The 18296-nt window shown below is 40.0% G+C and overlaps 1 protein-coding gene and 1 non-coding gene across 4 annotated transcripts; one reads left to right on the plus strand and one right to left on the minus strand.

Annotated features, from left to right (window-relative positions):
* Positions 1-50: 50 nt before the first annotated feature.
* TRNAV-AAC (transfer RNA valine (anticodon AAC)) lies at positions 51-123 on the minus strand. The gene has a single exon. It is a non-coding gene; the product is annotated as a tRNA-Val (tRNA).
* A 1870-nt stretch (positions 124-1993) lies between these two features.
* On the plus strand, positions 1994-8822 carry ACTRT3 (actin related protein T3). 3 transcript variants are annotated; one of them, XM_070946239.1, is made up of 3 exons: positions 1994-2008; positions 5056-5249; positions 7871-8822. In XM_070946239.1, the coding sequence occupies exons 1-3, from the start codon at positions 1994-1996 to the stop codon at positions 8787-8789; spliced, it is 1128 nt and encodes a 375-aa protein (XP_070802340.1). In that variant the 3' UTR covers positions 8790-8822. The 3 variants fall into 3 exon arrangements, with proteins under 3 accessions (XP_070802340.1, XP_070802341.1, XP_070802343.1); XM_070946240.1 differs by lacking the exon at positions 1994-2008 and having other exon boundaries at positions 5047-5249; XM_070946242.1 differs by lacking the exon at positions 1994-2008 and having other exon boundaries at positions 5161-5182; positions 7882-8822.
* Positions 8823-18296: the final 9474 nt, after the last annotated feature.

The raw sequence follows: 18296 nt of genomic DNA on the forward strand, positions 1-18296 counted from the left end.
TTGAAGAAGTAACTTATGTCTAAATAAAAGTAGTTTTGGAAATTAAAATATGTTTCCGCCCGGTTTCGAACCGGGGACCTTTCGCGTGTTAGGCGAACGTGATAACCACTACACTACGGAAACCGCTATGCCCAACGCCTTGAAATTATTTTCCTTATGCCTTTACTTTTACTCTGCTAATTCCTCCTCGAGCAGAATTTGAATACAGCATCATTCAACAGTGGAACCAAATATTTATTCACAAAAAAAATATAACTAAAATATAAATATTGCGGCCCCAAATGAAGACTTCCTCTATCAAGTATTGCTGCTACACATTTATAGGATAATGATACCTAATCGGGTAGTGAAATGTCTGCAAGCAACCCAGCTCAAAGAGCAGCAAAGATATCACAATTCAACCCTGAGGTACATATATTCACAACTATAGAACAGTTAACATTTATACTTACAAAAATAATTGTTAAATTATCCTCATTTTCTTTTCTTAAAAACTCAATTACTTATGACTTGATAAAAAGAAGGGATTAACTGTTATTCTGTCACTCCTTGAAGCAATTGTTGAGAATTTAAAAAGTATAAAAATAAATTAAAATTGGTAGGATCATTATATTCTATAAGACCCTATATAATTAATTTTAGAAAAGAACATTATAAGTACACCTAGGTGGGCGTAAATGCCAAATTGAACACAGTGGGATTTCAGGGGTGAGCAAGAAACAAGCATTGAATTTGATGGATGTAGATTCTTTTTCCATGCTATCCTTTCTTTCAAGGAAGGTATATAATTACCATTTCATCCTTATTTCCACTCAATTCCAGGTGAGGTCATCTGAATGTTAAAATAATATCTACACAACATAACTTGCCCAGATGTTTCCCTCTTCTTTCTGTGGTGAAGTTAGTTTCCTAATAAATAGAGCACTTTAATTATCTGTAACTATCACAAAGTACCTGTTTCATCAAAGTAAATAGCACCATTACACAAACACAATAGCTGTTGTGGCAGGTGTTCCTCTCCCTCTTCAAACTTGTGGGAGTGGAAACCTTGTGCCACATTTGGCTGAAAGCATAGCCTCAATTTCCATTGTTTCATAGAATAGAATAGAATAGAATAGAATAGAATAGAATAGAATAGAATAGAATAGAATAGAATAGAATAGAATAGAATAGAATAGAATAGAATAGAATTCTTTATTGGCCAAGTGTGATTGGGTACACAAGGAATTTGTCTTTGGTGTACATGCTCTCAGTGTACATAAGGAGAATAAAATACATTCATCGAGAATAAAAAGATACAACAGTTAGTGATAGTCAAGGTTACAAATAGGCTATCAAATCGTACTAGGAAACAAATAAAAACAATATACATTGAAAGATACAAGCAACACGGTTATAGTAATAAGTGGGAAGAGATAGATACTAGTAAGGAAGAGAAGAATAATGGTAATACAGTCTTAGTAAATTCTTTGACAGTGTTGTGGGAATTAGTTGTTAAGCAGAGTGATGGCATTGGGCGGAAAAAACTGTGCTTTTGTCTAATTGTTCTGGTGTTAGTGTTAGAAAGAAGAAAAAAATGTTGTGCCAACATGAAAGATGTTGCAATTCCCCATGACTGAACTGAGACTTAAAAGATGACACATGATATTCATTAGGATTCAGTGACATGCTTATTTGTTATCAAATTATTTTGTTGTGCAATTATAATTGTTTTCTTGGGGCATGTGGCATACTGAACTATAAGCTCACTACAAGAATCAACCTCCCAGAAACACTCTGGGCTAAAAGGCGATTTGATGCTAAGGCTACTTATGTGGGAGTAAATCCCATTGGCTTCAGTGGGGTTTGCTTCTGATTACATTTGGGATGGGGAACTGATGAGTTCCAGATTTCCCTTACGATTGTCTATGTTGGCTGAGATAGACAGAGCTATAATTCCAAAAATTTGGACCGCTACAGCTTTCTCCTTCCTGGTGTAATATAAAGGATTCCAATGAGTCATTGCGAAGTGATTGATGGGTCCCAAGTAGGAAAAAAAAGTATTTTTACATACCTATTTCCCCACTTTTAAGTGGTAAAATGTTTCGGGCATGTTAGTGCTTGCTTACCATTCTTTGCCTTTCAAATGGAAAGATCATTACACTTCTTTGTCTTTCAAACTGGAAGAAGATTGTTTGAGTGAAGACACTTCTGTAACCTGTTTATATGGAGCTATATAGTCTAAATATAGAATGAGGAATTTGCTGTATTAACATATTGCTGCCCTAGGCCTGGAGGGGGAATAGCCCATCAAAGTACTTTTTCCAGGAAGAGAAGATAGTTTTGCCCACTTCCCCAATCCCTGCCCAGACTCTATGCTTCTTAAACATTCTCCATGTCATTCTCTTGCCATTGTCTTTCTCCAAAAGCCAAATAAAAACCCAGCAGAATTCTTTTGTGGGTATGTTATATCAGCAAACCTATTTGACCAATTGACCTTCAATCAAAGTAGACCATACCCTTTTTAATCAGATCTTAAGAGGTCTTTGTTTCAAGACACAAAAATCCTTGAATCAAGACTGTAGATCAAGAAAGCTGTATTTTGAAGTCTTTTTCAGCAAAACCTGAAACCCATAACAATTGGCTGTTGGGAATTGTCACCTCAATGCAAAACTGAAGGACCCCCAGGCTAGAGAAGCAGGTTTATTTCTTTTGCTCCCCAAATTTATTGGGGAGATGATTATTGGCATAATGAAAAATATCTGCTTCCCGGAAAAATAAAGTGCTTACAAAGAAGGTGCCACAGATCTAGCAACCTGGCTGTCAACTACGGTAAATATTTTATTAAATATAGAGTCCTATTCCAATGAGAAGCAAGTGGTGGGTGAGATCCAAGCTCAAATTATTTTTTTGTTATCCTTAGCAATGCTGGGGCTGCAATTCCTGAAAGCAGCAATTCTGTGAGGGCAGCTTCCCAACTAGGCTTAGGATCCAGGTTCTCTGCCAGAAGCCTGAGAGAATTGGAAGAGGAAGGCCAGATATCATGTCCCAAAAAGCCAAGATGGCGGCTTTGACCATATGATTAAAGCTATATCTGTCTTTACAAGTGTTGGAAGAAACATCCTTCTAGGTTCTGCTCCAAGTGGGGAAAACAGACACTGGAAACATGGAGACTGCTTGGAAAGATGGTTTAATGGTGGACAGGATCACATGGCTTGAGTTCCTGAACAGAAAAGGGGCAGATACAGTAAATCCTCGGGTTTTTATGCTCTCTCTGGCTCTGCATTTCTTGGGGCCCCAAAAGAGTATCCTGATTGGTTGTCAGACTCCCAGGGGATGGGGGTGTTGGAAGAAACATCCTTCTAGGTTCTGCTCCAAGTGGGGAAAACAGACACTGGAAACATGGAGACTGCTTGGAAAGATGGTTTAATGGAAGACAGGATCACATAGCTTGAGTTCCTGAACAGAAAAGGGGAGGAATACAGCGAGTCCACGGGTTTTTATGCTCTCTCTGGCTCTGCATTTCTTGGGGCCCCGAAAGAGTATCCTGATTGGTTGTCAGACTCCCAGGGGGTGGGGGCCTTGCTGGCTGATGGTCACATGTGCTTCCCAGGTCACATGTGGTGAGTTTCTGCTGCTATTGTGTAGAGGGCTAATCCTATCATTGGCAATTCCTACTATGGCTCTGCCTGAAGGAGGCAGATCTTTGTTATGTAGAATAGACTGGCCCAGGCCTTAATGGCCCATTGACAAAGGGTGGGGGGCAGGAAGGTGGGAGCTGATTTGTCTGCAAAATATGCTTCTCATATTTCTCATCCAGGGAAATATAATATTCTGCCTTTTTCATATTTCCTAAAATATTTCACTCTTCCAGGAAAAGGGTGGGTGCTAACTTCCTACAGGGGTCTTGCTGGCTGATGGTCACATGTGCTTCCCAGGTCACATGTGGTGAGTTTCTGCTGCTATTGTGTAGAGGGCTAATCCTATCTTTGGCAATTCCTACTATGGCTCTGTCTGAAGGAGGCAGATCTTTGTTATGTAGAATAGACTGGCCCAGGCCTTAATGGCCCATTGACAAAGGGTGGGGGGCAGGAAGGTGGGAGCTGCTTTGTCTGTAAAATATGCTTCTCATATTTCTCATCCAGGGAAATATAATATTCTGCCTTTTTCATATTTCCTAAAATATTTCACTCTTCCAGGAAAGGGGTGGGTGCTAACTTCCTACACAAGCAAAGCATTTTAAAGGCAGACAGAACTTCCATAGTACTGTTGCAGCTGTTTTAGCTCTTTTGACTATAGCCTGCTGACGCTCCCAAATGAAGGCAGCAGTATTGATGCATTTTATCTTTTTTTAGTGCAGGTTGGCTCATTTAAATATTTTTCCTTTTTCTGTTCCATTATCTCTGTTAGTTGGTTGATCTGTTTACAAATATTGGCTAATTTCTATACATAAACCTCCTAGATTCATCCCTCCCCAAGTACTTATCTCACTTCAATTATTAAAATAAAAACCATTCTTAGCCAATATTAGGCTCGCATCAGCCCTACACACTCCACAATATCTTGGGCTCAGTATCAAAAACTTTAGTCCTGGGGAAAAGGGATATCCTGTTCTTCCCCAACCATCTTTTGGGTAAAAGAAGGACATCTCCCCATTAAAAAATTATCTGCCCTGGTGCTTCATGCTTAAGTCACCCTAGTGAGAAATTGGAATGGTTGGAATGGGAAGTGTCAGCTTGTGTTATGTGTCTGTGCCTTTGGTCAAATTTAAATTACATGTCCCCTGAAAAGAAAAAACTAACCACAACAGGACAGTTCTTGAACCATGAAACAGACTTCACTGAGGAATGCAGAGAAAACAGAATCACTGTATTCATCCTGTCTTATCCAAATATCTATTCAAGGCCTTACAAAGCTTTGCTCAGAAGGTATCATAGCAACATGAAGGTCATAATAGCCTGAGCAACACCTGTCTGGAGAGATTGTTAGCCTTAATCTTTCCCCAATATAAGACAAGCCCACTGAGGGTCACATGCTCTGTGCAGGAACAGGAACCATCAACAAGGGATGGGTGAGCTACCACCAGCTATAGTTTTAGACAATGGCTCAGGCCTGCTCAAGGCTGGTGTTGCTGGAGATAAGGAACCACGTGTCATCTTTACCAACTTGATAGGCCGCGCCAAGGCCAAGTCTGTAATGCTCGGTGCTGGCCAGAAGGATTTCTACATTGGAGATGAAGCACAAGCCAAGAGAGGGATCCTCTCCCTCAGGTGCTTTAGCAAACACTGGGGAATGTAAACCATAGGGGGATAAGTAAAAATTAGCTGGTCTGAAAATCATGTTAAAACTGTTTACTCAGGGGAGGGAGTGACTTCAGAACAAGGAATCCTAGGAATTAAAGGTTGAAATAATGATGTAAGAGAAGATTAATTTACATGAACATAATTTTAGGCCAAGTCAACGACGTCTGTAGTACTACAATGGAAAAGGGCTATTCTGAACAATAGAATGTTAATTTGATGGACTAATGCATTCTGTGATGATTGACAGTGAGTTCTGGCTTTGATCCATGTAATTAGATATTAACTCCATAATTGGCAGCAATTGGTAGTCTTTCAGATTGGTCATGCTGGTTGGATGTACTGCTGGTTGGAGTTCATTGTCTGGAAAGGTATATATTGTCCAGGTGCTATTAAAAGGAACTAGAGGTACCTTTGCTGGTTTTTGGAGGGCAGTGTAGGCTATCAGAGATTCTTCTCTACCCACAAGAAGAAAACCCTGATTTTCTACTATACTACATGACAGGGTCACAACTACTCAATCTGTGGATGGAAAAATCATCAAGAAATGCCAGAATTAATATCAAAACCAGAACAGGTTAAGGGAAAACATCTTGAAAGAAGACAATGGCAAGCCATTTCTTTATTGGTGTTTTTTCTTGAGAGCACTAGATGAAGGAGACATAAACATGTTTGTAAACAGAAGATGACTTTCCTCAGATTTTAATCACTTCTCAAAATAGGAGGAGAGATTTACTTACTGGCGTACATCATATTGAATTATTTAATTTTTCAAGTCAAAGATTGCTTCCTTTTCTACTATCTTTGCTGATACTCTCTAGATTATCCAAACTATGATGGCCATTTCCCCCCTTATTTAATTTAACAACTGTCATGTTTCTTTATTATGATTTTGTATTAACATACCAATGTTAAAAATAAAGACCAGCTTGGGGTTAAACAGCTTGCTGTTAAATCTTATGTAAAAAGTTGAGGTTCAGTTAGAGCATTGTACAGTGCTTAATTAAGCATAAACATGGTTTAACTCTGCTAACTGGGAACTATAATAAAAAATATATGGTATGAATAAATTACCAAGTCAATTCATTTATTTAAATGGCCTAGTTTGCAAAAGATTCAGAACTGAAGACAAAATGTCCATAGAGGAGTGTTTGTGTGTATGTGTGTGTAAAGCCAAATAAATGATTTTGTCTGCCAAATTAGGTCTGGAAATTTGATTATCTATACACACAGAGAGAGTGCAGAAAGACAGAAAGAGAGATTGTATCAGGTAGTGGACCAAAGGAAGAATTTAAAACCTTTTCATAATAGGCTAATCATGATCCTCTAGGAATGGACAACAAATAGTCTCCAAATGTCACTGAGCTGAATGAATTTCCATCTTTCTCTATCATTGACCATGCTGTGTATCAAAGTAAATAATATTTAAATATGCACCTTGCCCATTTCTGATCTACAGCAATTGAATTCATGTAGAATTTTCTACCCTTGTAATGCATAAAAGAAAATCAATTGAAAATAACTATAATTTGTTTTCAGTTTCTATATGTAAAATGTAAGTGCAGGGCCTTTTTCTACTAGGAGCAACTTCACCCCACAAAGATTATTAACATTCCATGAATATGTATTCCATAAAGATTTAATGTGTTGCTCAACCCTTAGTCTGCTACAACTTGAAAAACCTTAGGAATAGTAATTAAAACAGAGGTAAAATCCAGCAGGTTCTGACAGGTTCTTGAGAACCAGTAGTGGAAATTTTGAGTAGTTCAGAGAACCGGCAAATACCACCTCTGGCTGGCCCCAGAGTGGGGTGGGAAAGGAGATTTTGCAGTATCCTCCCCCCCTGCCACGCCCACCAAATCATGCCCACCAAGCAACACCACACCCACCAAGCCACGCCCACAGAATCGGTAATAAAAAAAAATTGGATTTCACCACGGAATTAGAACGCTGATAAATGACAAAGAGCTCCAGGTTCCATTCTCCAGTTAACCAAGGAAGCACCTTGGATGACTCTGGCCAATCATTACTTCTCAGCCCAGTTTATCTGACAAAGTTATGAGAATTCAGATAGAAAAGAAACGACTATACACACATCACCCCAAACTTCTATAGAAGGAAATGAGGAATAAGCATCTAAGAAAAATATAAACAGAGTGTAACTAATGTTAAACAACTACAGTATCAAGTCTTCCACAGAAGAAGCATTCTAAGATTATAAACTGGGGTTGATGAAAACAAAAGTTATTTAGAACAGAGATTTGACATGGAAACACATCCTTTGTGAATTTTTAGAACTTTGTCTGTCCCTGTTCAAGTTGTTTTTAGATATGTGCATGTTTGTACGTAGATAGCACAAGCTATATTGATATTAATTAAGCAATCCAGTACATTCCCCAGATCAGGGGTGTCAAACCTGCGGCCTGCAGGCCGGATGCGTCACGCGCTGGCCACGCCCACCCCAGTTTAGCGAAGGGGGGGGAAAAGTCACGATATGTCACATGACGTGAATTTGACACCCCTGACCTAGATGCTTTTACATCTGACAATATGTTGGAAGTTAATGTCTAATTCTCATTTTTATCCAACAGATATCCAGTAGAACATGGCATTGTCACTTCCTGGCCAGACATGGAGAAAATCTGGAAGCATACTTATGAGAATGAACTGAGATTAAACTCCAGCACAAGGCCCGCACTGATCACCGAGGCACCACTTAACCCATTATCCAATCGTGAACAAATGACGAGGTTGCTCTTTGAAAAATTTGAAGTCCCAGCCCTCTACGTGGCCATTCAGGCTGTGTTAGCCCTCTACGCTGCGGGTCTCACGACAGGCTGTGTGATGGATTCTGGGGATGGGGTCACACACACTGTCCCAATCTTTGAAGGCTACTGCTTGCCTCATGCTGTTCTCCGACTTGACCTGGCGGGCCGGGATCTTACAGATTATTTAATGAGAATCCTGAGAGAAAGTGGCATTGCCTTAGTGAGCACAGCTGAAAGGGAAATTGTAAGGATCATCAAGGAGGCCTTGTGTTATGTGTGCTTAAACCCTGAAGAAGAAATGGCTAAACAACCTACTGCAATAGAGAAAACATGGAAATTGCCTGATGGTCAGATTATTAAAATCCATAATCAATTGTTCCGCTGCCCAGAGACCCTCTTTCGCCCATCTAACATTGGCATGGAAGCACCAGGAATCGATAAACTCTTATTCAATACCATCATGAAATGTGACATTGACTTAAGGACCACTCTGTACGCCAACATCCTTCTTTCTGGTGGTTCCAGTCTCTTTCCTGGGATTTCAGATCGCTTGACTAAGGAGCTGATTCGCATGGCTCCCAAAGACACTGAAGTCCTGGTCCAAGCACCTCCTGACAGGAAGATCTCTGTCTGGATGGGAGGATCCATTCTTGCTTCTCTCTCAGCCTTTCAGGAGATGTGGATTTCCAAAGAAGAATATGCTGAAGTTGGGCCCAACATAGTACACAGGAAGTGCTTCTAGATTCCTGTTGTATTTGAAACATTTTTATTTAAAAAGCTGTGGGAAGAACATCATGGAACGCTTGGTGAGATTTATTGCCTCACCTTTTTGAAAGACAAATAAAGGTAACAATTCCATGCCTGCTTCCTTAGGCTATATTTCAGTAAATATCCTATAATACAGTGATTCACTTAACAACTGTGGCAAGAAAGAAAGGTTGTAAATGGGGCAAAATTCATTTAAATGTCTCGCTTAGCAACATAAATTTAGGCTCAGTTGTGGTCGTAGGTTAAGGACTACCTGTAATAATTCACAGACAGCAATACTCTAAACTGCTATGACTCTATTGCCCTTGCTGGTTTAGATTAAGGCTGAAATGGCATAACAGAGAAATAATGTAAAATAATGTAGAAATGAAGGAACCAATCCTGTTCCCACTGCTTCCCAAACAAAGATACAGAGGAATGCAGAAGCTAGCATTTGTGGCAGTGGTGAAATCCAATTTTTTTTACTACTGGTTCTGTGGGCGTGGCTTGGTGGGCATGGCAGGGGAAGGATACTGCAAAATCTCCATTCCCAACCACAACTGGGGGAAGGATATTGCAAAATCTCCATTCCCACCCTACTCTGGGACCAGCCAGAGGTGGTATTTGCCAGTTCTACAAACTGCTCAAAATTTCTGCTAGTGGTTCTCCAGAACCTGTCAGAACCTGCTGGATTTCACCCCTGATTTGTGGTCTACATAAAAAAATTGGGAAAGGAAAATAAACCTTGTTCATGACAGAGCTTTCTCATGTTTCAATCTATTTTGTTTTAACTTTATTCCAATTATTCACAACATCTTGGAGTGTTGATAAGGGGGCACAGGAAGGAACTTAGAGATTCTGTTCCTGCAGGAGCGCTGTGACTGGGAAATGTTTTTTCTATCAGCTGAACGCCTGATGGAAAACAGCAAAGCTAAAGGGTTCAGGCAATTATTTAGCTATCACATTTGGCACACACAAAATTAGGACACTACCATTTGGCAGAGAGTCAAAACAGTCATAATGGAGGCAAGATGGGGGCAACCAATTTCAAGCCAATCTTGTTTTCTATCCACTCAAGAATGGGTGAGAAGTGGTTGGAGTTAACTGTATGGAAAGTTGTTACAGGTAAGTAAGCCATCTAGGAGCATCTACTGGCTGAGATTTCTTTATAAGAGAAAAAGACGGAGCAAAGTGTTTGAAAAGCATTTAAACAGGAATAGTCAACCTTTGACTAAGGGTCTGGCCAAATTTGGGGGGGGGGGGGTAGGACTAATGATTGAAAGATGGGGAAAGAGAGACATCACATATCATGTTAGGATTAGATTTAATGGGAAGTCCTGGGCCGTGTCTGTTTTTAAAACTGTGATGTTGATTTTAGGACTTAATGTTTAATCCCAAAATGACAATAAAACGCTTTTAGTTTTCATTCCATCAGAACAGGCTTGAGAGGACCATAAAGGGTGACTTAAAAAGCTCATATAGCCACAGGCAGCCCATCCTTGCACAACAGGATTGCAAAAGGAAGATGAGATTGTAAAGCCCTTATCAGATCATGCCTGTGCCTAAAACTGTGGAATGGTTGCAGGAGATCAGTAACTTTTCATCCTGTCTTCCCAAACTTGGGTAACCTTGGCTTGAGGTTCCTGCTGTTGCCCTATGTTTCAGAACAGAAATATGGCAACTTCATACTACCAGTCTTTCCCAACTTTCCCTTGGCAAATTCATGATGTGTGGCTTCTAGTATCCAGAATCTCTCAGCCAGCACAGCAATTGCTGAGAAATTGGGAAAGTTGACATGGTGGAGAAACACACTTTCTGAAGTTATACCCTTCATGCCAGTTCGGTGCTACCTGCTGCTTTTTAAAGAAATTGCTCATTTTAACATCCACCTTTTTCAATAGCTGAACGGACTGATATCAGCTTTTCCCAGGCCTGATATTGTAATCCATCATTTCTATAGAAATCTGGATTATTGCATTTTGCCATAGATTAGCCTTCCCTAATTTAGCACTGTAGAAGTCTGCTGGATTTCCAACTTCCAGAATTTCCAACCAGAGAGGAAGAGAAATCAGGCATTTATGCTTCCATTACACCCACAGACACCAAGGCAAAGCAAAACCAACTCTCTGTTCCTTCCTTCCCTCCTTCATCAAAACAGGAATATGGTAGCACTTTTTCCAACTACCGCATTTTATGAAAACTCATAAACTTTCCTGACCTGCAGCTCTTCATGAGATACTAGATCACAATATTTATTTATCTATTTAACAAACATGTACAGCTGCCCATCTATCAGAAGAAACTCTGGACCAGGAACATTTTTTTAAAAGCATAGCAGTGCATTGCAAAGTATTTAATGCATAGCAGTGCAGTGCAGTGCATTGCATGGCGGTGCATTGCATACCAGTACATTGCATAGCAATGCATTGCAGTGCAGTGCAAAGAAGTGCAAAGCATTGCAATGCATAGCATAGCAGTGCATTGCATTACATTGTGCTACTTTGCATTGCATAATACACCAATTCAAAAAAGCCACTTGAAGCATAAGCATGAAAGCTTATGCTTTTTTTTTTAAAAAAAGTGTTCGTCGGAAAAAGGCGGTTCACCGCAGACTAACATACTCCTCTTAAAGCACAAATTTGTAAAACAACCTTGCCAACCTTGGATTGATTGTTTCCTAGTATGATTTGATTGCTTATTTGTACCCTATGACTATCACTAAGTGTTGTACCTTATGATTCTTGACAAATGTCTTTTTATGTACACTGAGAGCATATGCACCAAAGACAAATTCCTTGTATGTCCAATCACATTTGGGCAATAAAAAATTCCTTTCTTTCTTTCTTTCTTTCTTTCTTTCTTTCTTTCTTTCTTTCTTTCTTTCTTTCTTTCTTTCTTTCTTTCTTTCTTTCTTTCTTTCTTTCTTTCTTTCTTTCTTCCATCCATCCATCCATCCATCCATCCATCCATCCATCCATCCATCCATCCATCCATCCATCCATCCATGTGCATAGCAAAACCCAGAATTTTCCAACCAACATGACTTGCTAAAAAAGTCAAGCCCGGGCAGATTCCGTTACAAAAAAAAAAAACCAGGAACCCCCCACCCCGATGTCGTCACCCTCCTCGCACCAATGAGAAACAAGGAGTCCTCGCTCGCTGCCCAATGGGACGCTACTGAGGGAAAGTATTTAAACTCCGGAGGCGGGAGGAGCCTCGCGGCGGTTAGGAGGTTCTCCTTCTTTTCTAACCCTAACTCGCTGTCGGCTTCGATGGCGTTTATCCTCTTTCGCTGTTTTACTCGCTGACTTTCAGCGAACCGAAGCTCCGAAAAAAAAAACGTCAGCGATTCGGGGGAACCTCCTCCGCTAGCCGGCCGCGCATCGGTTTCCTCCCTGTTTCTCCGCTTTGGGCGTGCTGGCTTCGGAGCCGGCGCCGCCGCCCCCACTCGAGGCCGCGGTCAGCCTGGTCCGGGCCGTTGCTGCCGCGAAGGGTTCGGCCCTGCTCGCCTCGGGGGCGGCGAGTCTCACCGAAGGGCGGAGGACCGGGGAAAAAAAAGGGGCTCGCAAGGGCCCGGCGCGAGAGCAAAAACGGGCGGCGCCTCCTGCCTCGCTCGCCCCTGAGTAGTGGGGTGAGCGGCGGGCGTCGTCCGGACACTCCAAGCTCAGGCTCCCGGGGAGAAGGGGAACGGCTGCGCGTCGTCCAAGACAGCGCTATGGCCAGGGGTCCCCAAACTCGGCAGGTTTTAAGACTTGTGGACTTCAACTCCCAGAATTCTCCAGCCACCATGGCTGGCTGGAGAATTCTGGGAGTTGAAGTCCACAAGTCTTAAAGCTGCCAAGTTTGGGGACCCCTGGCTATGGCGAATGCCAGCTCTCCTCGAGTTGTGCAGTTCTGTTTTCCCGGCATGGCGTCGACTGTTTAACCCAGTTCCATGATTGATTGGGGGGGGGGGGAAATGGCAGTTGTTTCTGCATCTCCCTCCCGCCACCTCGCCTTTGCATTGATTTAGATTGCGAATGGGGAACTCTCGAAAGAGGAACTGAGGCGAAAGAAAGTAAAAAGAGTGGGAGGGCCTCATCCCGGGGACATGCTTAGCCCTGAGTGGGAGTCCCAAAAGTGCTTTTTTCAAAAAGGCGACTGGACTTGGTTGGTTTTCCGTGAAGATGTTTCGCTTCTCATCCAAAAAGCTTCCTTGACTCGATGAAGAGATGAAGCTTTTTGGATGAGAAGTGAAATGTTTTAAAGAGAAAAAAAAATAGTTGCCTTTTTTTTTTGAAAAACAGCACTTTTGGGACAAAGGTGACCAGGATGATTGAGAATCTCCATAGGCATCCTGGGTGGTGAGGTAGGTTGATTTCTTAGTTTTTCTCACTCTATTTAAAACCGTCTCTGAAACGACTCTGACCTGGACAAGCATTTTTGAAGAACCTTCGCTTCATCTTTTTATCTCTTTTAATGTGAGCCCTCCAAAGTTTAGGTGGCATACAAGTTTAGCAAATTTTTACGAATATATTATTGGGTGCTTTTGTCTTTTCACCCCAAGTAATGGATATGCTTGTTTTGCCTCCCCCACCCCCCTTTTCTAGGTTGAGTGGATGACTTGCATAGTTATACACACGGCTTATCTTGGATTATTTTTTGTATTTTCAGGATATTTCTAGATGTACTTTTGAAGTGGTAAATACATTGGCAACATTCTGCAAGGCAGACCAGTTTTTTAAAAGGGGTGGCTTCTTGCCTTCTATTCTGGCAACAGTACAGGGACTTATGAAATTGTGGTTCCATCATAGTTGGGGAAAACCAAGAGGGACAGGAAAGTTGGCCTATATTATTTTTCCCTGATTCTCATTTTTTTCCACTAGTTAAGAATGGGATAAATGATTTAGTGCCCCCACATTTTGAAAGGCTCTCTTACCAAAGTTTTAAGGAAACTTAACTGAAGTATGGTGTCTAATTTCTAATACTGTACAAACCCATTTAGATCAAATGATAGCTCTTGAGATGTTTTTGAATGGTGTAATTGTAAATATTGCAGGAATAGCTTCAGGTAAAATAGATGGTTACTTGCACTGGCTTTGATTAATGCAAGTCCATAAAAGGCTGTGCAGTGATCTGGATTCAAAGGGTAAGGGTGATTTGGGGTGCACATAATTCACCTGTCAGCAATTCTTTAAATCAAATATATCTTTAAGGAGTTGCTGACAGGTGCAGTGTGAGTGCCCTACATGCTCTGAATCACTTCCCCCTTCATATCCAGAGTACTGCAGAGCCCTAAGTCATAAACTCAATAAATATATGCTCTGAGCCATCCAGCCTAGTTTTTTGATTACCTAAAACTTGTTTTGCATCATCTTACATTTGTATTTGGTTTTCTTTTGCAAACTTGGAACGCTAAAACATCCATCAACTTCTAAATTAAATGTGTTCTACATTTGCTAGGCCCATACAATAAACTTGCCAAACTATGGTTGGTTTGTGGCTGAGTATATTTTGGGAGGTCTGTTAGTTTTGTCTTTAGAGAGTCTAGGAGGAACCTATCTTATTCAAATCTCAGACATTTAATTCAATTTACTCTTGGTAAGATTCTTGTATCCATATTGTAAAATCTTTCCAATAAAGTTAATGATGTCTCTGAGTCTGGGATTTAAAAAGAGCACCAAATAAGTGAACAGCTATCATTTGTCCAGAAAATATAAGTGGAGATTTCAAACAACTGCCAATTTGGCTAAGCCAGTGATGGCTAACTTTTTCTGGACCGAATGCATGTGCATGTACCTGAAACCCCAAAATGCAATGCCTGTGTGGCCTCTGTGCATGTGCCCTGTGCATGCATGCATGGGCCTCCTACAAGTGCCTTGCACATGCATGCACTCCCCCCGCATGAGCGGTAGAGACCCAATGACCAGCTGGCTGGTGGGAGGCGTGTGTGCATGCGTGGTGGAGCTGAACTAGGGTGATGGCTCACGTGCCCACAGGGCGTTGTGTGCCATCTGTGGGACACATGCCATAGGTTCGCCATCATGGGGCTATGCTGTCCCAGTAAGTTCAGCCAAAGACCAGAATGTTTGATGCTTAAAGAAGTCTTTAAAATCCCCAGAATTCTATCACATGATCTATACATAGATCTTGTCATTATTGATGTCAAAGTTATACGAATCTACTATTAGAACCTGCACAAATGAGATCATGTAGGTGCACCAGAAAGAAACTGGCTGTCCAGGAAGAACAAGGTAACATTTTGCTCATGAACATCTAGATACAGACCAGGTCTTCTGGAACATGATGTTCTGGACAGCAAGGAAAATATATTTAGTCATAATACTAGAAGACATTTTGTGAACACTAATGATTTCACCAAATAATTTCACCAGAAGAACCTGATGCTAATTAAAGTGTGTGGGTGGAAATGTTACGATTTGGGGCTGCTTTACTGCCTTGGCCTGGTAGTGCAGCATAGAATTTCTACTTTAGTTTTAATAGAGACTCCTTGAAAATGTGAAACTCTTAGAAGATTGAAGTTCAGCCAGAAGTGGACCTTGCTCCAAGACCCTAATTATTCTAGTAAATCCTTCAAGGAATGGAGGGTTCTGGGATGGGTAAATCGAAGCTGAATCTAAATCCCATCAAAACCCTGTGAGATGTTTTGAAATGGGTGGACTTTGCATATGGGGGGAAAAACACCTCAAGACATTGCACAGCTGAAATCTGCATGGTGAATTAGAAAAAGGGCAAAGCAAATTGGTGTACTTTCTCCCCAGAAGGAAATTGCATATAGCTTTTTTTGCTGAATAATTGCAAAGTCAATTTTCATAGGTTTTGTTCAATTCATACATATATACTGTTTGAAGGTAAAGTACTGATGTGTTCACATACATTAAAAGAAAAACGTCAGATGGGGTGTACTTAGCTTCTTCACCTGAGTAAAAATGTCATGACAATACAAGGGTTGCTGTTGGTTTATCATGTGTAATTTGCAAATTTAGAATATAGGAATGGACTATAGGTCATCAGACAATAATTACATACTTTCAAATTGAGATTAAGCTCCCTACATTTGTGAAAGTGCGTAAAGTTGCATTTTCATGAAATTTTTGTCACTTGTTTTATACATTGTCATAATTCTTTATAAAGATGCAATATTTTTAAAATATAAATATCCTTTATGGTGTGCAGATGCTATTTCTAGTAAAATATGGACTTCAGTTTGATCAACTATTGCCATCTAGTGGTATCTTTAACTTTCAAAGTTGAGAAATCCAGCAAGCGGTATTTTCTAATTGTTTGCAAGCATACTTTATTATTAGCCGCCACTTCTATTTCATTATTTAAATCTGGGTGTAAAGGAACATAAGTGAGAAGTTCTTTCCATTATCTTAATATTCTTTAAGATGTCTAAAGTTGACTTCGTTTTTTAAAATAACACAATTTCTAAAATAGGCTTTTCTATTTTTACAAAAGCATGGATTAGATTTGTACTGTATTGTACTGTACTGTACAGATTTATACTGTACAACTGAATAAGATAAATCAACAAATAATAGAAATGGAAGCTATCTTGACAAAATTGTAATGTGGGAAAGCAGTAAGTGCCTTTTTCACTTAATTAAAACATACATTTAAACTACAGTTTGTAGTTTAAATTTTACATGTTAACTAAAATAAAATTAATTTGATAATAGAACTGTATATGATAAGAAAACCTTACAGTCAAAGTTATGTTGATAGCATGATTGGAGGGGTGATTTTTTTTTCAAACTCATCGATAACCAACTAGCCATAGTATTTCATACTGGGGACCAGAACTAAGCTTGGGAAGGTAAAGTCTATAGTTGCAGGTGGTTTTTATATGTGGTAATGCTTTGACGACAGTTACACCGTGCATGTTAGTTATCCAGAAAAGTTAGCCCCTGATAAGTAGCATTGCTACACTGTTGTGGTTTGAACAATTACTCAGCAGTCTTAAGAATCTACAGTACCTTGTCTAGTCCACTGTAATGGACATGATACACCTGCAGAACTCATGTTTGTGTACTCTTAGTTCAGTGTCTTCATGTCCCAGTTTTTCTCTTCAAAATACTGGGCAAAGGAATTTCCGACCCAGTCAATTGCTGGCAAACCTATATTTAGAATGTATTATTGAATTTATGGTGGCCATATGGCAAATAATTATGCAGAAAAATATCCCAGTATGTCTCAGTTTTAGATAAGTAAATCTATGCAATTGATGCTTCATTGTGTCAAAGTTCTGAATTAATAGAGAAAATAATTTCAAAGATGTTACATCTTTTGAGGCTTTCAGTAAATACCAAGCAGGTAGGTTTAGGTTTGTTCATATTTAAAAATAAAGCAATGGTTATTTGCAACAACATTTTCAGATCTAGCAGAAGGAAGAAAACCTCTGCCAGATGGATACGTTCACTCTGTTTTGATGTTATGGTTTTAAGTCCAGAATCAAAGCTGTGTGCCAAAGTTATCCACAAATCATGATGTCCAGGGCTGAGAAACCACTATATTTGTAGTCTGAACGACTCGAGATCATAGAGAATTGTAAACAACAGATTTTTTCTGTAGAATAATTTTTCCATAAATGAAATTATTGTTGGATCACTTCAGAACCGAGTGAAGAATGCAAAGTTGGATGGACCTGATCCAGCATAAAGCACCATCATAGGATAACGTGAAATCTGAAACTGCACATTTGAAACTGCATTTTAAGTGGGTAAAAAGTTACGATGAAAATGTATCAGTTTTCTAACAGTAGATGGCAATATGTGTTCATTATCAGCAAAAATAACCACAGAATTTGTAAGATTGAAAATACAAATATAGAACTGAGATAGATTTAATTCTTGAACACAAATTTGTGATTGATATTTAATCCTTTATAACCCATGGAGAGCTTTTTTTTTTTTTTTTTACAGTATCAAACTTACATATTTTTAAAGATGTGTGAGTATGAGTTACACAAATACATTGCAATGCAGCTCCACTTCTGATCTGTGGTCAGATATTTCAAAATATACATTTTTGTTGAATTTTGTTAATTTTGTTCTGGAAGATCTTTATTGGGACACACCTGTATGTCTGCTGGGAGTGGTTTCTGATAGGCAAATTATGTTTATTTATTAGTCATATTTCTATGCCGCCCACTCTCCGAGGACTCTGGGCGGCTTACACCAAAGACAGTATACTAAATAGCATATTGCCCCCAACAATCTGGGTCCTCATTTTACCCACCTCGGAACAATGGAAGGCTGAGTCAACCTTGAGCCGGTGAGATTTGATCCACTCATCTGCTGAACTAGCAGTCAGCTGAAGTAGCTGCAGTACTGCACTCTAACCACTGCGCCACCTAGGCTCAATGCTGGGTCAATTCTAATGGGACACTACAGTTCTGCAGATAACAGCCTCAAACCATGAGAGGCCTTTTAAGGAACATATTAAATTGCACTTGGAGGCTTGTTGGCAATTGCTGTAGGTATGGTGTGGTGTGGTTCTG

The sequence above is a fragment of the Pituophis catenifer genome, unplaced genomic scaffold (assembly GCF_029215685.1).
Source record: "Pituophis catenifer annectens isolate HBS135680 unplaced genomic scaffold, rPitCat1.0.hap2 SCAF_6, whole genome shotgun sequence".
In the NCBI taxonomy this organism is placed as follows: domain Eukaryota; kingdom Metazoa; phylum Chordata; class Lepidosauria; order Squamata; family Colubridae; genus Pituophis; species Pituophis catenifer.